This window comes from Cnephaeus nilssonii, assembly GCF_951640355.1.
Source record: "Cnephaeus nilssonii genome assembly, chromosome: 17".
Lineage (NCBI taxonomy): Eukaryota > Metazoa > Chordata > Mammalia > Chiroptera > Vespertilionidae > Cnephaeus > Cnephaeus nilssonii.
Window position 1 is genome coordinate 25,914,016 of NC_137088.1, and position 24,549 is coordinate 25,938,564.

Genomic DNA, 24,549 nt, shown 5'->3' on the forward strand with positions numbered 1-24,549 from the left:
TGCTATAGCGTCTTATGCTTCAGGGCTAAGACAAGTACAGAGTATTTTTGTATAAGGCACTCAAGTATGCTAACAGAGAAGGTATACTAAGACAATGTTTGCAGGGAAAGGCAAGGGCTAAATTACGGGGAGGGCATGAGTAAACACCATGGAGACAGGGTGCAGAGTGGACTTTATCAGTTAGTCATTCTAAGTGGGTGACAGGGATTGGAATGAAAGCCGGTTGGGAGCTTTGGTAGAGGTCCTGGGAGCTGCTTTCAAACCCAAGTGGCACCCAGCTGGTGTGCCTCAGTGATCGAGCGTCAACCTATGAACCAGGAGGTCACGGTTTGCTTCCTGGCCAGAGCACATGCCCAGGTTGCAGGTTCAATCCCCAGTATGGGTCATCCAGGAGGCAGCCGATCAATGATTGTCTCTCATCATTGTCCTTTCCTCTCTGAAATCAATAAAAACATATTTAAAAAAAACAAAACCAAGTGGCATATGTGGCTCCTTGTATGGGTAGACAGGTCCAGAGCACATTGGTGGGGTGAACTGGGGGCCAACTGCCCTGAACCCCTGAACCATCTTGGTTTAAAAGGTTGGGACCACAACAAACATCAGGAGTTGCTCAGAGGGAAGGTAGGGGAGGGTGGGGTCAGGGGGAGAGATCAACCAAAGGACGTATATGCATGCATATGAGCCTAACCAATGGACACAGACAACAGGGGGGTGAGGGCATGAGTGGGGGGGGGGTTGGGGAGGTAATGGAGGGAAGAGGACACATATATAATACCTTAATCAATAAAGAAATTAAAATGAAAAAAAAAAGAGTTGCTTTTCAGTAGTGACATATCAATCCTTGCAAATTCTCACCCAGGTCCAGATCTCTTGCCCTTCTTCCATGTAATCATAAAAAGTTAGGAGAGATATCATATTACTGTGAATGTATATGGAACAGTATATGGAATGTACATGGAACAGAATGTATATGGAACAGTTAAACACAGGTCCATTTTAATTACCATGAAATAGATCTTTTAAAAACAATCTTTGAAATGAAGTAGACATAAAGAGTGGCTTTCCTGGGGAGTTCTTAGCGAGGAGATACAGTCTGCGGCTGAATGGCGTGCTACATCATAGATGAGAAGAGCAGGGGATGGGGTGGGGTTGGGAACAGGGAGCATTCTAAAAAGGGATGAGAATGCAGGGACGATGCTTATTTTCAGAGACAAGGGGAAAGGAAAGAGATAAATGAGAATCATTAACTATTGAACTGTTAATACTTAGAGATTAATCAGAACAAAACTTCGATCTATAAATGAGGTCACTACATCAGAGAGGTTAAGCACAGTGCCCAAGATCATACAGGGAGTTGGTGGCAGATCCAGGACCGAGGGCTCAAGACTTCCATCCAGGACGTTGTAAAGGAGATTTAAAGAGATTTAAAGGTACAAATGGAGGACTCCAGAGAAAGCAGAGGAATTTTCCTAGGATCTCAGTTTTAAGAAGGTTACTTGTCTGACCAAGATAGCAGAGAAAAAGACAAGAATTAATTTTGTTCTCCTCCGAGAACTAAGGGCTTGCTCACTCACAATCATTCTATGTGAATCCCACCCACCAATGGATAGAACAGCAGTCAGCATGGGAAGCAGTACTCCTTCCTAGGATTTCTCAGCCAGTTCCTGGGAGCTGAGAAGATGGTATTGCCTTGTGACATCATTTATCACTCATGGAGCTTCTGCTTACACTGATTCTGCAAAATTAAGAAAAGCTTTCCCTGTGAGAAGCAGAGGTAAATGATTTGCCAGCATAACGTGTAAAATTGACTTCCCTGGGCCATCAATTTTATGCCATGAAGATATTAGATGTTATGCAACAAAATGCCAATCCGAGGAGTCGCACTGTGGGAATGACATAGAATTTGGATAACACCCTCTTCACTGTCATACCCCAGTGTCCTCCAATTGGGTTCACCCCAATCTGAGACCAAATTTCCATTGATCACTGACAGCTTGTGGTCTGCCCATCCTTCAAGGGGCCATTGTGGCTGATGCAACCCTAACACTCACCTGTGTCAGGAAAGGAACCCCCAGTCTGGATAATAGGCCTTCAGCTACATTTAGTGGATGAGAGAGCAAACTCCGGAAATCTAGATCTTCGCCAAGAACATAAGCTCAAAGACATGCACACAGCACTTTGTGGGACTGTAAACTTTATGAAACTTGTTTTTTTCTGCTCTCCAGATGTTCTCTTTGTCCTCCTTAATTTCTCCAGACAATTGGCCCAACTATTAGTTCTTTCACAATGAAAACTAATGATACAGTGTCCAATACTCATTAGCATTCCTCTCCCCAAGGCTCGGGGGTAATGGTTCCCAAAGTGTGGCCCCCAACCCACAGCACCCCCATTACTTAGAAATACAAATATGGGGTCTCTTGCTAAATCATCTGAATCAAGAACTCTGGGGGAGGGGCCCAGCACTCTGTGTGTTAATAGGTCTCTAGGAAATTCTGATGCAGTTCAAATCCGAGAACAGCTTCCCTGAGGGAAGATGGTGCATGATCTCTCTCAGGAATGAGGGTCAGAGACCCCAGACAGTCTAAGATTACTTCAAAAAGTCACAGATTTCCTGCTCCATGTATGAGGACATTCTTGGTTCTTTAGACAGATGGTCTATGAACTTTGGGGGGGAAATACATGAAAGAAGAGCCGCATGGCAATGAAGAGAGGAGGACTTTGCACAATTATAACTGTCCTCCAAGGCATGGAGAAGGGAAAGGGATTGAGGTACAGTGAGTGCCTAGCTTAGTGGCTGGTAAATAAAAGGGCCTATGGAAAGTTAGCTGCTGTATTTATTACTTAATTTTTTCAGACTCATTGGCCACCGTATCGGCACGTGAAGGGGTAGAAAAATACTGGGATGAATGAAGCAGTTAATAAGCAGTGAAAGAAAAAATAATAAAGGCATTGTGTTAAAGAAGATCAGCTTGCTGTCCTACTTGGTGAGGGGCCATGTGTCTCCTTGACACGCCCTCTGTTGGGGGCAGCAGGCTTGGCTCCTGGTCTCCTTTTAGCCAACAGAAATCCAAGGATTTCTCCGCGCTCAGCCAGAAGGAGACACAGCTTTCCAGGCGCCCTGCATCCCTGTGATTTGCCCCCCTCAGCCATCTGCCGAGAACACGCAGTTCTGCCTTGGGTGCTCCTGGGGGACGTGAACCTTCCTTTGGCATAACTGCTCAGTGCTAAGTCACTTGCTGTGCTTGTACCAACTTCATGGTCAATGCCAATTGCTAGCATGCCTGGGGCTGCTATTTTCCTTTCCTAAAGGCCACGCGTCCTGCTGTTTCACATGGCAGAGTGAGAATGTGTCAATCGCAGATGGACAGAGCAAGGACCTGTGGACAGCTTTGCAGAAACAGGCTTTGAATGTGTGACCGCCTGCCTGGGTTTTGGGAAGTCACTTTCCCTCTCCTTTTCAGCATCAGTTGTGGCCGGGTAGGAATTGGAACTTAGCCCTGATTTGAAACCATTTTTACTTAAAAATAGTCTGATAAAAGTAAATCAATCTCTCTCTCTCTCTCTCTCTCTCTCTCTCTCTCTCTCTCTCTCTCACACACACACACACACACACACACACACACACACACACACACACGTGCAATGAATCCTTTGATTAAATAAAGTACTCAACAAGTTTGAGGCAAATAAGTTCAGTTTTACTAACTGTCCACGACCTGAGTGTTCTGTCATAACATGCTCATGCTTTTTATTGCCACCTTCACTCCTTAACAACAATGTTGGTCCCTACGAGTGTCAATTTCCCCACCATTTCCTTGATTCTTACCACCTAACAACAGTTTCTATATCCCGAGTGCTCTCTCTGTGCCAGGGACTCTGCTAAGCACCTTATATGTATTTTGTTGATCTTCACAATAGTTTTTAAGACCAGCATTATTATTATCTCCATTTTGCAAAAGGGGAAACTGAGGCTTAAATAGCTGCAGGAATATGCTCTTGCCATACAACTTGAGAGCAGCTAAGCTGAGATTTAATGCTAGACCATTAGACATCCTAGCCTGTATACTTGAGCATTAGACTTCCTAGCCTGTATACTTGAGCATTACAGGACAATGCCTGAGGTCTGATCACACCATTCCTAGGGTTGTTCAACAGCTCCTACACCCAGTCATTCCCTGCCTAACTAAGCAGTACAAGGAGTTGTAAAGAAGAAAAATATTAATGGTTTTTCTTTTTGCTTGATCACACTAGAGAGAACAACTTAAAAAAAAAAACACAGAGAAAAACTCTCATTCATACCAAAATGTCAAAATCTGTGAAACTATGGAGGTTAAGAGTACTGCTTGCCCTTCACAAAGATCTCATTACAAATGCATGTATCTGGTATCTTCCTCTACACATAGAAACATCCAACAAAAGTTTTTGACTTTAAGACAACATCAAGTTTACACTTTTATCTGAGAGTAGAGATGTTCTTACATACTCAATGATTTAAAAAAAAATCCTTTATGATTTGTTTATATGTTCAATAAATTTCTCTCCAAAACAAAAACTAAAACATTCTTATTGATGGATCTCACTCCTTCCATGCTACCAATGACCACCTTCAGGGAGTTAGCTCCTAAATCTCTTATCATCTCCAGACCCACGTGATCAGCCACCAACTCGTGACCTTTTCTGGTTTCTCCATACACATCCTGAGCTTAACATGCCAGCATCACATACTATTCCCCAACTCACTCCTCAGTCTCATATGACTTCACCAGTAACCTAAGCCAGGTATCTCAGAACTCCTACTCCCTCAACCCATCTCCAAGGCTTGTTGATTTTGACCTTGGATGAGCTCTTCTCTGGCTCTCCTCTTCTCAGCTGCCATGACCACTGCCCTCTTCATCTCTTTCCTGTTACTGCACTAGTTCCCTAACTGGTTTCCCTGCCTCCACATCCATCTTCCCCCATCCACCCTTCACGGGAATGCCAAAGTGATCTTTCTAGTACATATATCCAATCTTGACCTTTCCCTGGTTAAAACCCTTCAGGGCCTCCAGTGCATTATGTCCACCATGTTCTACAAACGTTAGAGAAAGGTATTTAAAAGCCTCATGGTCTGGCTCCTCCTCTCCTATCTAGACTCCTCTATCCCTTTCCCATGTTCATATGATTAACTGCATATGTTGATGTTCTCTTTCATGCTTGTGCTGCTGTGTCTTTGTGTGTGCCAGGAGAGTCCTTGTCTCCTCATCCCTCCCCTCCCCCCACCCCGCCCCCCCACTTCCCATCCCTGGCCTTTTCTCTGCTGGTGAATTCCTACTCATCATTTAGAGATTCAGGTCCAGACTCATCTTTTTTTGGTAAGATGTCCCTGATTCCCATGAGGCAGAGATGCATCTTTCCCCCATAGGCCCTGGGAAACACCCATAATGTAGCACTTAGAAATATGTAATATGAATGCTAATTTGAATACACTGGGTTTATTTCCTAGTCGGTGTCTCTAGCTAATTATAAGCTCCTCTGGGGCAGGGCTTCTGTCTTTTTCATCTTTGTGTCTCTAGTACCTAGCATGGTACTTGGCATAGCTAGGGCACTTGCTAAATGCTTATTGAAAAAAATGAATAAATAAATGAATGAACCTTACCATGTTAAAAAAATTTTTTCAAAGTTAACTAATCAATACATTTGACTTGAACACTTAGGATACGTAAAACATGGTGTTCCATTAGACACAAAGAAGTGCTGAAAGTGGCCTTGGCCTTAAGAAATTTGTAGTCTAGGTACGGGGACCAGATAAATATGTATAACAATAAATGTTAATTATGAGAGAAATTATTTAATAAACTGATAAAAAGTATATTCTCAACGCAATCCAGAATGAGTTGCTAAATGAATGAAATGAAGATAGGTTACAGGATCCTGAAGTTTTGGCCTGGGAAAGGGGATCCATAACTTCCCCACCTGCTTGGACTGTGTTCCTCTTTCTTCCCACTGGATGCACTCCCCTCTCCTTTAAGTTTCACTGTACATAGCACTTCCCATCACTTCCCATCAGAAGTCATCCAGGACCTCCTCTCCACCTGATGCCATTCTCTTAATGTTTGGTCTCCTATTCTATTTGTCTCCTTAGCAAGAATTATAATGGTTGTAGTTTAATTGCTGGTGTAATTATGTGCTTCCCTCTTTATCCCCAACTAGACCCTGAGTTGCTGGAGGGCAGGGACAATGTTTTTTGGCTCACCACTATATACTGGCACCAAGCACAATGCCTGGCACAAAGGAGAGGGTCAAGGACTTGATGAGGTTTGTGAGGGACTAAAGATGTAAGTGTGAGGGTCACTTGCATAGACAAAATAATCAAAGCTTTGGATGAAAAAGATCATTTATTCACAGGATGCTTACATGGATCTACATCTATTTCTTGGGATAGGATTTGACTTTTATCCATAAGGGATACCCATCATCTAAGGAAAATCTTGGAGTGGCTCCTTTATGTTTCTAAAAGATGCCATTTTAATCACCTTTTAAATTTAATTATACATTACAGAAGTCCATTTTAAACTCATTCATTTACTCATTTATTCATTCAATGCCTACTTTTTTGGATGCTGTACCTGGCAGGACCCTAGAACTACCTGCCATCAATTCTTTTCAAAAGTCACAAGAGAGTTTATATTTATGAAATATACACCAGGTTCTCTGCCTCCCCTCAGCTGCACTTCCACATTGGGCTTCTGCCTTTCATTAAAGGAACAAGAAAGAATCCTATGAAAGTAATCACTATATTTGCTGGAAATGGGTAACTGAGGACATTGTCTATCTGGTCACTCAGTGTTCACCTGGGAGACATTTCTTTTTAGCGATAAGTGGCATGAGGCATGGTAAAAACAAATAAAGAAACCAGCATGCCTATGTGCCCTCTCTCTACCAGGCAGACTCTTATCTCCACATGGAACGGATGCTGGTTTTGTAGAGTTAGAGGCTCATATAATTTGGAATCCTTCTTTGAGAAAAAAGTACAAAACTACAAATAAAAATGTAACACAGAGCCTTGAAGAAATCCACAGGAGAAAGGGGCTCTGAAGTTCAGCTTCAATGATTTCACGGTAAATCAGCATCTGACCTTGGTTCAGTGAAACTGGTGTCCTCCGCCCCTTACCCTGCCACGGTTGTTCTGACCTCACTTCCTTGTTTATCTTGCTTTCTTCTCCAACCTCTGAACTTTGTTTTTTCATCAGTTGGTCTCACAATGACTTCTTTGATTCTGGCTAGCAGAAAGCTCTCCCTGTGGCTTAAGGAGCATCATAAGTTGCTCTATTTGAGATGCATAAAGAATGCCTTCTCCAATCAGAGTGTCTGATACTTGGGCCCAGCGACTATTTCTCCATTTAGAGCTTCCCTGAGCACCTACTAAAGTTCTGGGTACAGTAGGAAGGGAAGGAAAAATGGAAGGGTGTTATAGAAGCAAAATGATGGGATTTGGAGGGAGGCCGACCTGGTTCAGATTCTAGCTCTGCCACTTTTTAGTGTGGTGCTTAAGCTGAACCTCTCTGCGTCTTGGTTTTCTCACTGACAAATATATACACTAATGGTTTTTACTTCATATCAATGTTGTGAAGATTAAGTAAAAGCATTTATTTATTCACCAAATATCTGTTTAGCCCCTGTCCTGGGCTATTTTGGGCACAAGAGGCTTGGAATACATGTAAATGCACAACATTCCCTGTGTGTGAGTTCTTACAGTTGAGTTGGGAGATAGAAATCTACAATGCATCAGGATATGGCTAACACAGACACACAACCAGAGCAGAGTAGGTGCTCAATAAAAAGTTGTTAAATAAATGAAGGAATTCAGAAAAAATGATTAATTTTGCAAATGGGTAACTCTTCACATATTTGTAGCACCATCCTTATGTAAATATAATGGATATGACAGTGCATGGGAAATCATAAAATGTTGCATGTAAAAGAAAATAAAACCAAGAGAAAAAAACAAGCATGGACTGAATGAGAGGAGAGAGAAAATGGGAGGAAGAAAGACCCTACGAAGGCGAGAGGGAGGAAGGGACATCCGTTGACCGACCTGGCCAAGCGTGCACTCCATGCCACCAAGGAAGTCAGCCTCCTTCAGCCCATTGTGGTTGCCGCTGATGTCGTGGACCTCAAACCGCAGGCGCTGCACCTCTTCAAAGTAAAAGTCCACAGTAAACAGTTTTGAATACACTGGGTTTATGCAGGTGCGAATCACCTCTGTTCTGTCAACCTGCAAGGAGAGAGGGAGAGAAAACCCATCAGGGATTAGGGCTTTTTATTAATAACCTGTAGGCAAATTAATTCTATGGTGCTTCACGTTTCTGCAAACCATAAATGCCCTCCATCAAGTCACCATGGCAAGCGGTTCAAAAATCTTCAAGGAAGGACCCTCAGAGAATGAGCCATGTTTCAAGGAGGAAAATCTTATTAGACAGGATAATCTGAAGCTTTGTGTTTAAAGATTTAGTGTTGTTAGGTAATAGGGCAGCAAGATGGATCAATTATTAATGACTGCCTGGGCCTTAGGATGACAGAGTCTGAGGGCACCTGTGGGCTCAGGAGGAGAGAAATCAGTCATAGATTAGTGATGTCTGGTGGCACAGTAATGGTAAATGATTGTGTAGGTGCCCATTTTAGCCCATCTTACTCTACCTAGGATATGTAACTCATAATTCCCAGCATAAAAAAGGCCAGGAGAATGGATAGGAAGGTAACTACCTTGGTCTTGAGTATGCCTTACTTTGGGGTTATCATGTTTACTCAGTCATTTCGATTCTCTAGGCTTCAGTTTCCTTATCAACAAAATGAGAATTAGAGGATGAAAAGCCACATTCGCACATGGCAACATGTGGAAACTGCCCTATTCATAAGGGGCACTCATTCTCCAGTTTCCAACCTCTTCTCTCTCCATGAATTTCCCTGCCTGGCCTCTAGACATATCTTTGCAACATCTGATCCATATTTGTAGAATAATGAGCCGTACAATAAGATATTTAATTATATTCATATGGTATCTTTTGATAGAGAATTTCAAAATGATCCCCAAGAAGTAATTTATAGGTGGATCTGACATCCTTATGACACAGACAAGGAACCTTCTCTCCTGTGGGTGGAAGAATAGAGTCAAAGGCAGGCTGAGAGTCCATCCAATTCTAGTCCATTTCCCTCTGCTTTAACCACCCCAAATGGCATAAATGGCTGATTTGCACCGACCCTTCTGCTTTTCTTCTCACTTCTTGATTTTCAAATGATGATCCCACATGGGTATAAAGTTCACAGTGGCATCAAGCCAGGCAGCTCAGACAGACTATCCAAGGCAAGCTCCCAGCATGCAACACTGAATGAAGGGTGTTTTTTGAAGAAAATGACTGTTTGGAAAGAAATTAGGCAATACACATTTGCATTACCAAGGTAGGTAATTTCCAAAGATAATCTCAGGGCCAGTAAAAATCCTAACAGCACATAGGCGCTCAGGAAAAGAAGGAGAATGATGATAGAAGACATGCTCTCAAAACTAAATGCTTATTTGAAAGATGTTTCAAGCCCTTCTGCATCCCCAGCCATTACAGGAGACGGAAGCCAGGTTTAATCTGAGCAACAGAGCCTAAGGTAGCTCATGTTTCTCCTTGAGATGTGATAAGGTCAAGGTGATTGTTTCCAAAAGACTGTCCACAGACTGATGTACTGGCTGCATCAGAATCAACCAAGCAGCTTTCTGCAAAACTCAGATTCCTGTCTCTTCCCCCAGCAATTCTGACTCGGTAGTGTAAGGTGGGACCCAGAAATATGTACTTTCAAGAGTGTCCCAGGCAATTCTGATGTAGGAATATCAGAGTAAAGGATTTGAGAAGCTGCAGGGTATATCCCTTCCTCTTGTGTGAGGTCTTGTTTGTTTATTTGTTTTGTTTTTGTTAAGATTTATTTTAATCTTGCTTGCTCTGTTACCAAGTCTTCAAAAAGTGTGCTTATCACCTCTCCTCCCTACTCATAATGCCTGATATACTCATGTTGCTCTATAGTTTTCAGAACATGTTCACATCCATTTTTAACTTGATGCTTACAGCAATCATGGGATGCGACTGTACATTATTTTATATATAAGAAAAATCAAGGTCAAATATCAGGTGATAGAGTGGGCACATGAGTTCATGTCTCCAGACCTCAAAGTCTGGACCGTCTTCCTTAATTCAAGTTTACTCATGAGCATCCCTTGCAAATGAAAATGAAAAATGCAGCTAGGTTATTGCATGACAGTGATAACCTCAATCATTAAATATTGCTTTTGATGAAATGCTTTTAAAAATGTTATGTACAACATTTTTCAGTATAGCACAAAAGTTTATAATAGATAACACTTATGGAATGCTCTTACTTTAAAAATGCATTATTCAGGTATAATTCACATATAATAAATCACATCTATATAAAGTGTGCAATTCAACAAGCTTGACATACGTACATACATGTGAAGTCATCACCACAATCAAGAGAGTGAACATAACCATTGCCCCCAAAGTTTGTTCATGCTCCTCTGTAACTCCTTCCTGTCATCCCTCCCGTTCCACATTCCCAGGCAATTATTTTTAGATTTATTCACTGTTATGTGCATCAATGGTTCATCTATTTTATTGCTGAGTAACAGTCCTTGATGGACATTTGGATTGTTTCCAGTTTGGCTATTACACATAAAACTCCCATGAATATTCATGTACAAGCATTTGTCTGGCCATATATTTCTTCTTCTCTTGGGTAAATACCTAGGGTGAAATAAGGGTATGTTTAAGTTGTAAAATTCTATTAGGTGTGCAGTGATATCTCTTTGTGGTTTTCATTTGCATTTTCCTAATAACTAATGATGTTGAACATGTTTTTATATATTTACTTGCCATCTTAAGGTAAAGTACCCATTCAAATCTTTTGACAGGCACCCTCTTTTCATCCTTATGGCAAGATAGGAGGCCCGGTGCATGACATTCGTACACTGGGGGAGGGGGTTGTTATTCAGCCCAGACTGCACCCTCTTGAGGGGTCCTTAGCATTGCTGCAGAGGCGGAAGAGGCTCCTGCCACCACCATTGCGCCTGTCAGCCGCCAGCCCTAAGCCCGGCTTCTGTCTGAGCAGCACTCCCCCTGTGGGACTGCATTGACCACCAGGGGGCAGCTCCTGCATTGAGTGTCTGCCCTCTGATGGTCAGTGCATGTCACAGTGACCAGTCGTTCTGCCATTTGGTCAATTTGCATATTAGCCGTTTATTATATAGGATTATGAGGTAGGTACTATTATTATCCCCTCTTATCAGGAGGTAGAGAGAACCTGTAAGTTTTCCAATTTCACACAGCTTGCAAAAGGTAGAATTTAAACCTAGGTAGTCAAGCTTGTGAGTCTTTACCTAAACCCTATTGCTCAAAGTAATGCACAAGCCAGACAACTAATGTAAAATGATGAGGTGATAGAAAAAGTCATTAAATAAGCCTGTGGTTGTGTCCCTAGCGATCTGGTTTGTCCACTGGGCATATCGGAGATAAAACGGAGGTTCTGAACACTGACCAATCCAATCCAGATTGGATTGTGCAGAGACAAGGTAAGTATGTCTGTAAGAAACAGTTCAAAGCTATGCACATAATGACTGTCTGGTACTTTGGCTTATAAGGGCTGCTGGAACCAGGAGTGGTGAACATCTTGCCCGCGGGCCCTATGCAGCCTGCCAAATCATTTGGTCTGGCCCTGCCAAGGCATTAGTGGTGAGTTAATTAAATGTTTGAACAAATATAGCAGGCTAATTTTTAAGTTGATAATTTTGTGTGGCCCACGAATGATGTTATAAATATCCAAATGGCCCTTGGCAGAAAAAAGGTTCCCCACCCCTGCTAGGCAAAGGAGATGAGGTTGTTGGGAGGTGAGCACTAAACAATGTGATGCTATTGGTGGGGAGAAGGTGAAGGCAGGGACCAAAACCAGTGCCAGTCACTGAACGGTCTAAGGTTTCCTGGGGAAGTACGAGCCCCTATCCCAAGGGCAGCAGAAGCTGGTGAAGAATGACATGGTGGGCCGGAGAGACGGGATGCCGCCAGGGCAGGCGTATAATTAGGCATTCCTTCAAACTGATATTCTTTAAATATCTCCGCAATATTCATTTAGAGAGAATAGGAAGAAAATTAATTTTCTCTGAATAAAGAAAGGGTAGCTTTCTTTATGTTAAAAAAATAGAGGATTTATTACAGACAATTTTTCAAACCATATAACTTCCAAGGGGACATATTAATCCACATAAAATTTCAATAATAAAATCAAAGCACTGAACCACCAGAATTGAGTAGCATTATCCAATTTCAGGATTTTGGCTGCTTGTGGCTGCTGATTTCAAGTGACTGCCCTATAGTTGCAACAAATAAATTGTGAGTCTCAAAACCACTCAATAGAGAGAGGTTGGTGCTAGTGAGATATGACTTTTATTTCCCATTTAAGTGATTTTTCTACTTCCATAGGATGAAAATTCTTTAACATTTGTTGGTTATATAAAGAGTCCCATGTGGAATCAAGTTTACTGGTGCCATTTTTGTGACATGTCTACATGCTGAGGATGAATCACTTCTGGGGGCCTGGCTGACCTGCCACATGGATGGGGCGGCGGGGGGATTCCTGCCCACCAGCTTCTAAAACTGAAAACGTGTCTGATATTGGCAGCCTTTGCTTCTTTAACTTAAAAAACCCTGGGCATAAGCTGACCTTGTACCTTGAAATATTTATCTAGCATAGTGGTTCTCAATGGGGGTAAAACTCACTTTCCCAGGGGACATGTGGGAATGTGTAGGAGTTTTTGGGGTCATCATGATGAGGTGACATCACTGGATACTAAATATCCTACATTGTGGACATTAATCCTGATTAACACAGAACTCCACATCCCTCAATGCTAGTAGTTCTCTATAGGTTCAACCCACCTTCCACCCCCAACTAAACAAATAGAGAAACTTCTCCAAGGGCTATTTGGTTTTCAGAACAAGCCACGTAAATAGACTTATTAGCCAAGGTAGGAACAAAGAGCGGGTTCCTCCTAATGAGAAACTTTGGAAGTCACCCCGTTTCAAGTAAAATTTTTTGTAGGAATAACACACTTCAAGAAACTGACTCCTTAGGAAATCATTTCGACCTCTGCCTAGTAAATGATTTCATTCCTCCTTAAAATGGATGGCAAGTTGGGTAGTGACCAAAGGAAATGGTAACTTTTCTGCTCAGGCAAAGAAAGTGGTGAGAGAAAAAAGGATGAACTTTTATTGTACACATTCTTACCTTCCCATCGAAGGCACTTTACATGTTATCTACAGACCTGACTGTCATTAACTTTAAAATATATTTTTATTTCACAATTTAACATATTTCAAGTTGGGATGCATGTTATAATTGATGATGTGCCATTGTTTAATTGGGAGTATTTTTTTAACTGTAATACATCAAATAGTGTTTCATTTTACCACTGATTTATCATTGTACCAATGATTCTATTAAATATATCACCCTCATTTTGCAGATGATAACATAAAACTGCATCAGAACAGCAGTGGCAAAAGCAAGGCTCAAACCTAGTCTGTCTGATTCCAAAATATATGCTCTTTCTGCCATGCCATTTTTTACGGGCTGAATAATATCAAAATTTAAATGTTGAGATCTGAATCCTCAGCACCTTAGAATGTAATCTTATTTAGAAATAATGTTGTTCTAGAAGTAATTCATTAACTGTAGTCACACGAGGGTAGGGTGGACCCTGATGTGATATGACCGGTGTCTGATAAAAGGGGAAATTTGGACACAGACACATACATACACAGGAAGATGCCATTTGAACATGAAGACAGGTAATGGAGTGATAATGTGCTTACAACCCGAGGAACCCCAAAGATTGCCAGCCAACCACCAGAAGCCAGGTGAGAAGCAAAACCCTGCCAACATCTGATCTCGGACTTCTAGCCTCCTAAACTGTGAGACGATACATTTCTGTTGATTAAACTATCCAGACCAGCGGTTGCCAACCGGTGGTCTGTGAGGTCCAAAAGGTTGGAGACTGCTGAATTCCAGACTATGCTACTTTGGTATGGCAGTCCTAGGAAACTAATACATCATTCTCATTCTCATTCTCTCTCTCTCTCTCTCTCTCTCTCTCTCTCTCTCTCTCTCTCTCTCTCACTCTCTCTCTCACTCTCTCAAAACACCTAGCCTGGGACCTCTTACAGACTTATCTCCAAAAAGGCACTCTTCACCCATGACATGATAAAACATTCAAGTGTCCTAGAGTAACCTTAATAAGTAATTGAGAACTACAAATGCCTCTCTCATTATCAGTCCTTTGAGACCTCCCTTCATCTTCCTGCTATACACTTAACCCCACTTTCAAGTAACAGAGCCTCTTGTGTCAGCTCGGTTCTGTTTCTGGAGCTCAAGGGATGAACCTGCTGGTGAGCCTGGAGCTAGATGGTCCTTTCACCTCCTGACATAGCCCTGGGCTTGTGCTGTTCCAGGTGGACAGCCAAGTCACATCACCTTGACCGGGAGTGTGGTTCAGAAGTAAATGAAATAATCATCACCCTATGCCCACTTTCTGAGAGGTCTCCTAATGCTAAGACATGAGTCCTGGCCTCCCTCTTCCTTTGTTGTCCTCCCCTGCCCATCAAGGCTGGTGGCTCCATCCACACAGAGCACGAGCCAACCCTGACTGGATGGGCATATCAGCAGGGATCTCACATGTCTTCCTATGCTGACTGCCTCTGTGTTCTCCACAGCTGTTCCTTTTCCCCAGTACGAATGCCCAGTTTGTGTGGCTTAGTTTCCTGATTCCTGCTCCATGTCTCACTGCCTTGAGCCCCAGCCCACTTAGCATGAGGGTCTTGTCACTCAACCAGTGCTATACAATGAACTTCCCATGATGATGGAATTGTTTATATCTGTACTGTCCAAAACAGTAGCCATTAGCCAGACGTGGCTATTGAGCACTTGAAATGTAGCTAGTGGGACTGAGGAATTGAATTTTAAATTGGTGAGGGTGGGGCCCTCATGAATGGGATCAGTGCCTTTATAAAAGAGACTCCAGAGAGCTCTCTTGCTCCTATCTGAATCCTCAGCACCTTAGAATGTAACCTTATTCGGAAATAGGGTTGAAGAGGGCTCTCACCAGACATCAAATCTGCCAAGGCCTTGATCTTGGACTTTCTAGACTCCACAACTGTGAGAAATAAATGTTTATTGTTTATAAGCCAACTATCTATGGTATTCTTCTATAACAGCCTGAATGGATTAAGACATCAGGTGATTTCGCTTAAAAATCTACCCAATAGCTTAAAACTCTTAACCAATACATAGTTAATGGTCCATATGTACAAACATATCAACAAAACAGAATGTGTGTATTCATCATGCCTTTATATTTTCTATGTTTTGACATCTTGGGGCCTTGCTGGTCTTGAAGAAACATGTTCCTCCCAAAGATGGCCAATTCTTAGAGATAGCAAAGAAGCCTGGACCAGGCATTCCACATGCAAACCAACCAGGCCAGAGACCACACTCCAACTACCTCCTTCATCCAGCTCTTACACTCTAGATCACCATTCCTCTGCCCTACCCAGGGCCAGGTATCAGCTAACTAGGCACTAACACTGTTCCCCAGAGCCCACTGAAATTACTCAACCTAGCTAATCCTAAACCTGCTAACTCTGCCTGACCCATTCCTTCTTGTGAAAACCACAATAAAGGCTCTTGCCCATGTTTTCTCCCACTCCTGCTGCCTTCTGACTCACCCCTGGGCCTCTCCATGTGGCCTTGTGTGGCATGTAGTCCTTCCTGTTTCTAGAGAACTCACTACAAACTTCTTCCTTTATGATGGTCATCTTCATGTCAGGTGTCTTACCATACCAGATTAAAACAAATCCTGGGTACCCTTGAAACAATTTAACTGTGGGCAAGTAGACAGTCTGATAGAGAAGGAACAACTAAAATGGAAATTTAGGAATTATTTTGCAGATTTAAATTGCTTTTTGCTGGCCTCTATGGTCTGTAAAAGAAAGAAGCTGATGTTTACTGAGCATCTACTATGTGCTACTATACTTACATTATACTACTTAGGTCTCTGAACTCAGTAATATTGCAAGTAGATACAATCAATATCTTCATTTTGAAGGTGAGGAAAATGACCCTCGAGGAATTTATTAAGTAACTTGCCCAAAGTTATACTTGCAGCTTCTGAGAGTGCTGAATGGGAGGCCAGGCTTTCTGTCCCAGATATGTATGTATGTATGTATGTATGTAAATATGTATTTATTATACCCCAGCTAGCTCTCTTTACATCAAAGATGAAAATTAAAGCTGCCTTCCCTAATTCTGCTTCAAGTTGGCAAAGACAGAATGGGGAAGGATGTTTCTCATCTACCCACAGAGCCAATTGGATTCTTGAGACAGTAGCATATGCTAGACTTGACGGATGCACAAAGCACATTTATAAGCAAATAATATGGGTACAGGATATGATAAATAAGGTACTTAAACTCTGTCCATTGTAGCTTCATATGGAGCTGGCCTCTGGCTGATAGAGCCAGGTGTTTTCCAGCCCTGGTTTCAGGCAGGAACTCCTCATCTGTGCTGGGCTAAATGCATTAGCTCAGCTCCACGTGTCCGCATGATCTGAGGCTTCATTCTTGGATTGCTTTTATTTTCTCTCTATGTGGGTTCATAGATCACCTCATCTAATCTAATAGTTTTAATTAAAATTAATAAACTGTCAACTTCCAAACTCATATCTGAAGCACAGAAGTCCTCCCTGAACATCACACACATTCATCTAACTGGGCTGTCCCATCCACACCCTAGTGCAGCCGCACAGACATTCTGCCCAAGGGGAGAAGCGAGCCTTAAAGCAGCTCTGCCTGAGGGGGCTCCTTTTACTAGAAATATAGCCTGGAGAAGTTATAACTCAATGTTTCGTTGTTAAAAACCATGGAGATCTTGATGGAGAGCAATTAAGAAAGGGCTAGTTATCTTCAGATCCTAGTAGCAACAAGCTTCTTGGTAGACCAGCCAGAAATTAATAGAGAGAACCAAGGAAAGAAGCCAAGAGGAGCCCTCTGGGGTAGGAAGGCTGTGGGCCTGCCCCAGGCTGCAGCGTCTCCGAAACAATCAGAGCAGGGCATAGGGTAGACTCAAAAACATCTCCGAAGCCACACAGAGATCCTCAGCAAAACATGGAGGCCCTACTAGCTCAAGGAGATTAAGCATAAACTCAGACTAACACTAGATGAACATGAAGCTTCTCTGACCCAGGGGTGACTCCTAGGAAGCCCTGCTTTAAAAATGAAATCAGCCCTAGCCAGGTTGGCTCAGTGGATAGAGCATCGGCCTGCAGACTGAAGGGTCCAGGGTTTGATTCCAGTCAAGGGCATGTGCCCGGGTTGCAGGCTCGATCCCCGGGGGTGGGTGGGGGGCGGGGGCGTGCAGAAGGCAGCCAATCAATGATTCTCTCTCATCATTGATGTTTCTCTCTCTCCCTTCCTCTCTGAAATCAATAAAAATATATTTTAAAAAAAATGAAATCATACTAATCCCTGATGGTCCAGAAGACGGTGCACAACGGAAGACTCTGCCCTTCCCAGACAGCCTGGAGAGAGAACCTCAGAGCTACCACCCTGTTCCTGAATATAAGGCAAAATGGCAACTCCCTGAACACTGACACAGCCTCCCTCCCCCTGCCTCCACTCCTAGTCTGCACACCCCATGTCCAATGAAAGTATGAAAATCTAACTTTGACAAAAAAGATTCAAGCATAGATTCAACTGTCCACTCTGTCTCTTCACTTCACATTTCATAGGCATCTCAAACTTTACATGTCAAAACAAAGCTCCTCATAACCGCTCTTGGCTTTCTAAAGAAAATTAGAAAAAAGATTTCCAAATTAACAAGGGGAAATGAATAGCAACTTTATCATAGTAGCAAAAATAAGGAAATGAACAAAAGGAAATAATAATGTTAAATAAGTAATAAACATAAACTAAGATGGAAGGAACAAAATAAAGCATAATGCATAAATGTAAATAGACTGAAGACTATACAATAACTGTCTTATTGGCCTAATGTAGTTTACAAGAAACAGAGAAAATATTAAAAATTAAACATAAAGGAATGAATCCAGTGGAATATCAATCTAAAGAAAGCAGGCTTAGTGTATTAATAGGAAAGAAGATGGAATTTAAGGTTCAAGTATTTAACAGGGTAAACAGAGGTGCCATCCTATATAATAAAAGCCTAATATGCAAATCAGCTGAATGGAGGAATGACTGGTCGCTATGATGTGCACTGACCACCAGGGGGAAGAACTCAATGCAGGAGCTGCCCCCAGCCCGCAGGCCCCGACTGGCGGTGGTGTCGGGTGGGGCTGGCAAGTGGGCGGCACCAGGCCAGCCAAGGCGGATGCCAGTGGTTCCCCTCCCTTCCCCCCCTCCCCCCCTCCCCCATCGCCCCACCGGTTGCCCTGCACATCGGCCCTGATCACTGGCCAGGCCTAGGGACCCTACTCATGCACGAATTTCATGCACTGGGCCTCTAGTGTAGTTATAAATTGCACAGTCTATGAAAAGGATATGTGTCATAAACCAGAATATATACAAACATAAAGATCATCTATACATATGAAATAAACCCTATGCAAAATAATACAATCACTATGGGAGATTTCAATACACCTATCTCAGAATAGACAGATTTATTAGATAAACAATAAATAAGGCAAAAGAGGAATATACATATACATATACATACTCTTATTTTTGTACTAGCCACATATACATAGATACATACATATACATATATACATACTTACCTCATTGAATAGTAGATTGTTTTCTTTATGTGTAGGGAACATTTATGTAAATTAGCTTTATAATAAGCCTCATCAAGTAAACCTTAATAAAGTTTAAACAGTAGAGATTTTATAGGACACATTCTCTGAAAAAAATCCAATAAAAATAGAAATAAAAAACTAAAAAGTGACCAAAAATCTTATTTACTAGTACTGTGAAGTTTAAAAACAAAATTTGTGGATAGTCTTTGTATTAAAGGGGAAAAAGACATTTCAAACAACCAGAAAAAGACTTCTCATCAAAACCTATGGGATTCAGAGAAAATTCTACTTTTTGGAAAAAGTGTAGCCTTAAATGCTTTTACTATCCTATCTAATAAAAGAGAAACATGCAAATTGACTGTACCTCTGCTACGCCCACCAGCCACGCCCACCAGCCAATCAGGAGCAAGTATGTAAATCAACCCAACCAAGATGGTGGTTAATTTGCATGTCCAGGTGCAGAGCGAAGACTGAAGACAGCATAGAAGGAAGCCAAGCGCTGCAGAATGGAGCGAAACTACAGAGAAGCAAGCAGGGCAGCGGAGAAGGGAGGGAAGCAGGAGGGGTGGCAGAGAAGGGAGGGAAGCAGGCGGGGCGGCGGAGAAGGCCGCAGGAAGCCCTATTCTTGCAGGAATACGCCCCAGGAAGCCCTATTCTTGCAGGAATCTTCCTGCAATGGGCCTCTAGTTAAGGAATCTAATCTAATAATAGACAAATATGCAAATTGACCGCACCTTTGCTACGCCCAAGCCACGCCCACCAGCCAAGCCACGCCCACCAACCAATCAGGACGAATATGCAAATTACCAAAACAAAGATGGCGGCTAATTTGCATATCGCGACAGCGTAGAAAGAAGCCAAGAGCTGCAGAAGGGAGCAAAGCTGCAGAGAAGCAAGCAAGCGGGGGGGGGGGGGGGGAGAGAAGGGAGGAGCGGAGTTGGGGCCGGGGGAGAAGGAAGTTGAGCAGGCGGGGCCGGGGGAGAAGGGGCGGGGCCGGGGGAGAAGGGAGGAGCGGAGGCGGGGCCAGGGGAGAAGGGAGGAGTGGAGGCGGGGCCGGGGGAGAAGGAAGTTGAGCAGGCGGGGCCGGGGGAGAAGGGGCGGGGCCGGGGGAGAAGGGAGGAGCAGAGGCGGGGCCAGGGGAGAAGGGAGGAGCGGAGGCGGGGCCGGGGGAGAAGGGAAGAGCGGAGGCGGGGCCGGGGGAGAAGGGAAAAGCAGGCGGGCTGGCAGAGAAGGTGGGCCGAGGGAGAAGGGAGGAGCGGAGGCGGGGCCAGGGAAGAAGGAAGGAGAGCAGGCTGGCGGAGAAGTTACAAAAGCAGGGGGGCTGGCGGAGATCGCGGGGCGGGGGACAAGGGAGGAGAGCAGGCAGGGTGGGGTAGAGTGCAGCAGGAAACCCTATTGCAGGATTTTTCCTGCAACGGGAACGCTAGTAAAGAATAAAAATATAGAAATGATACTCATCATAAGAAACTAAAGCAACATTAAAATAAATCAGAAAAAATAGGAGGTGGAATTAATAAACATAAAAGTTTATATCAATGAAATAGAAGACAGAAATATAAATATTGGAAAGGAAGAGGAAATTTGGGAGGTGGTTCTTTGAAAAATAATGTAAAATAAAAGAGATCAACACCTAGAAATCTGATTATAGATAAAAGAGAAAGAACAATCATAGATGCAGGAAGGATTAAAAAAATATTACATGCAAATTATTTCCTAAGGGGAAATGATTTTCAGCAAAATATAAATTACTCAAGCCTGTCTCAGAAGTGGAAAACTTGAATAGACCAATAACTGTAGACGAGACTGTAAAGGTGATTAGAGATCTACCATTGAAAAGGGCATGAGGACCAGATGGGTTCACAGCTGAGATTTAGCCTAACCTTTATAGAATATATAATTAGGATGTTACCTCAACTGCTCTAGGCCATCAAAAAGCTAGACAGCTCCCCAGTTAATTTCATGGAACCAGCATACATTTATTACCAAAATCTGATAAAGAATGATAGGAAAATAGAAAAGTATACACCAACTTCATTTAGGAATATAGATATGAAGTTCTAAATAAAACATTGGCAAAGGAATCCAGCAGTGTATACAAAAGTACATTCTGATCAAATAGAGTTTATTCCAGTGATGCAAATGGAGTTCAATATCAGATAATTTATCAGTTCAATTAACCATAATACATTAAAGGGAAAAAAACTGTGTGATCATATCTATAGTCACTGAAAACAATACAAAAGGAAAAAAAATGACTGGAAACCACTTAAATAACTAGGAGAAATAAAATCTGAATAGAAAAAAATAAAATAATATAACCATTTCAATTAAAGCCATTAATGAGGCAGTAATGTCTGTTTTTACTATTTAAATTGTCTAAAAGGTTGTTTGAAAATAATATAATAAAATTAAATAACTGGAAGCTACACTGAAAATTATAGCTAAAATGACCTTTTTAAAAAATTAATTACATGATAGTATACCTACAAAGAACTGGACACTAATAAAATCTACCAGTATTAATAAAAAAGTTTGATGAGGTGCCTGAAAATAAAATATAAGAATTAAATACAGAAAAATGTAAAAGCTATCGTCTTCTCTTTATTTTTACAATAATAACACAGAACTGGAAATAGGAAAAATAGTCCACGTACAATGGTGATAAAATACTTTTTAAAATTTAGATTAAATTTATTTTTAAATTGCAGTTTTTTATTTTGAGTTGATTGTAGCTTCATATGCAATTGTAAGAAATAATACAAAGATATCTTTGTACCCTTTATTCCATTTCCCCCAATAATAACATCTTACAAAACTATAGTAACAGTATTATAACCAGAATACTGACATTAATATAAAATATTTCCATCACCACAAGGATCCCTCAGATTTCCTTTTTCATAGCCACACTCACTTCCCTCACACCCCCAACCCCTTCTTAACCCCTAACATTCACTAATCTGTCTTCCATTGCTATTGTTTTTTCAAATCAAGAATGTTTGTTAAAAGGACTCAAATGGTATGTAAGCTTTTGGGGTTGGCCTTCTTTACTCACCACAATTCTCTGGAGATTCCTCCAGATTGTTGTCGGTTTCTAGTTTGTTCCCCTATACTGCTAAGTAGAATTCCATGATGGGGAAATACATATTTTGTTGAACTATTCACCTACTAAAGAACATCTGGGTTGTTTCTAGTTTGTGGCTATCACAGATAAAACTGCCAGGAACATTTGGATAGAGTTTTGTGTGTGTGTGAACATGAGTCTTAATTGCTCTGGGACAAATGCCCAGGAGAATAACTGTTGAGTTTCATGTAGCTGCATGTTAATTTCTACAGAAACTGAAAAACTTTTTCAGAGTGGCTGTATCATTTAACATCTTCATTAGCAGTGTATGAGTGATCTAGTTTCTCCAAATCCCACAGCATTTGTTATTGTCATTATTATTTATTTTGACCACCCAGATAGCCATTTAGTGATATTTCAGTGTGGTTTGAATTTGCATTTCCCTAATAGCTAATGATGCTGAACATCTTCTCATACGCTTATTTGCCATCTATATTTTCTGCTCAGTGAAATGGTGCTTCACGTCTTTTACCCATTTTCTAATTGGATCTTGTTTTTTACTGCTGAGTTTTGAGGTTTTTAAAATATACGCAGGATGGTCCTTTGTTGGATATGTAGTTTGCAAATAACAAGGAACTTTTCTTCCCACGTGATAATGGGTTCTGATTCTTTGAATGAGTTGATTCCCACTTAGAGAACATATTGTGTTAAAATATGTAACTTTGAACACCAGAAAATAGCTTCTAGCTGCAAGAGTGTAGTTGATTCTGTAGGTTAGGTGCTTCTGTGACATGAAGCCATGAGCCATGGCTCCAAACTGTACACCCAGGTACCACAAGGCACCACAGTGACCTCACAGCAACACTGGATATTTTCAAGAGAAATACAGGGGTATTTTCTATCTATTGGCTAAACTGCAAACTAGTAGCTCAAAGTGGTTTACATTTTCATCATCAGATCATCACTACGTTTCTTTTAATGTCACGATATCCTTGTGAAACTAGATTTTTGGCAGTTTCTAAAATGTGGAACAGGAAATGAGAGTGGTGTGGTCAATATGATTTCAAGGTGTGATAAGATGTGTAGTGCCCAAAAGGCACGTGCATTCCTTTACCAAGTAACTATGATGATCACAGAGTGAAACATAAAATAGTTTTCTTCCAATTTATTTGGGCTATTTTTTCAAATAACTTGTTTCGTTGTTTGAACCTAACTCCTTAATAAATGGAATGAGCCTAGATGCACTGTGAGAGAATGACGGAGCCACTAAGGGAGCCACGAGGACATCATCTGCTCCAGGATGGCACAGACTAAGCGAAGGCCATTCAATCCTCTAAGCAGAGGAGGCAATGGTTGCAACTACTATGAAAATAGCTACATGGGCCCTAACCGGTTTGGCTCAAGTGGATAGAGCATCAGCCTGCAGACTCAAGGGTCCCAGGTTCGATTCTGGTCAAGGGAATGTACCTTGGTTGTGGGCGCATCCCCAGTAGGGGGTATACAGGAGGCAGCTGATCGATGTTTCTCTCCCATCGATGTTTCTAACTCTCTATCCCTCTCCCTTCCTCGCTGTAAAAAATCAATAAAATATATTTTTTAAAAAGAAAGAAAATAGCTACATGGGCAACTGACAGATGAGCATTACTTAAATACAATAAACTCCTTCTTTTGTGAATTTGCAAAAAAAATTATTTTTAATCCTGCTAGTGCTACCCACAGACTACTCATATTTACCCCAAGGTGTTAATTGCTATTCCATTCACTGCCTCCATTACAACCTGCAGGGATGCAAGAATACAAAACAATTACAAATCAATTACTGTTCCATTGGGTCTTCAGGAGCCAAAAATCTGAGCGCTGCCGTGCTAGGAGACACAATACGTTTGACAAGTTTCTTAATATTCAGAAGCTGGGCATCAGATCTATTCAGGATTTATACTTCCTCGTGTTAATGATTTCCTTTGTGTGTTTTGTAATGGGATTTGTTAAATACAAAGGACACATGTCTACCTTATTATATCATTATTCAATAAATCACATTAGGATCATCTGTCCCATCCTATTATAGGCATTCTTAATCTGGAGACTCAGGATCACTAGCATAGAGAAACCTTTTCCAGAGAGACTCTCCCCTCCAATTTCAAAATGTAAAACGTCCCTGGCATGTCTAAGAGAAATTCTTGAGAGTGTACTTCCATAACGTCTCCATTCCCTTCTGAGAGAATGTCAATAAACTCATCTAGGTCCTCCTGAACTAGAGTTATTACACCCCCAAGGGCAGTGCATAGTGTACCAAGGGTTACTGAAATGTTATGGGTGACTATAAAGAGACAGTGGGTAAAAAAATGCCAAAAGCTTTGGTGTTTAAAACACTTTGTCATCTCTTTTGCCGAACACAAGAAGTGTTAATATAGTCTTGATAATTAGGCATATTGTCTGGAATGACAGAGTGCTACTATTGAAAAAAAATTGCGGGCCATAGAGGCAGAGATCTACAGGAAAGTAAGCTTCTGAGAACTTTTATTAATTGGTGGGGTGACAGGGGGTAGCTGTAGATTCCCACAGACCATGAAATAATCTGGGTCAA

At 41.7% G+C, this 24,549-nt stretch overlaps 1 protein-coding gene across 1 annotated transcript in view; it reads right to left on the reverse strand.

Moving 5' to 3' along the window:
- CPNE4 (copine 4) overlaps positions 1–24,549 on the reverse strand; it is a gene marked incomplete at both ends in the record, with an annotated part of 366,239 nt that overhangs the window by 125,798 nt on the left and 215,892 nt on the right. The window contains one exon of the mRNA XM_079795664.1: positions 8,075–8,254. Within this exon, the coding sequence (XP_079651790.1) occupies positions 8,075–8,254 (180 nt within the window). The remainder of the gene's footprint in view (positions 1–8,074; positions 8,255–24,549) is intronic.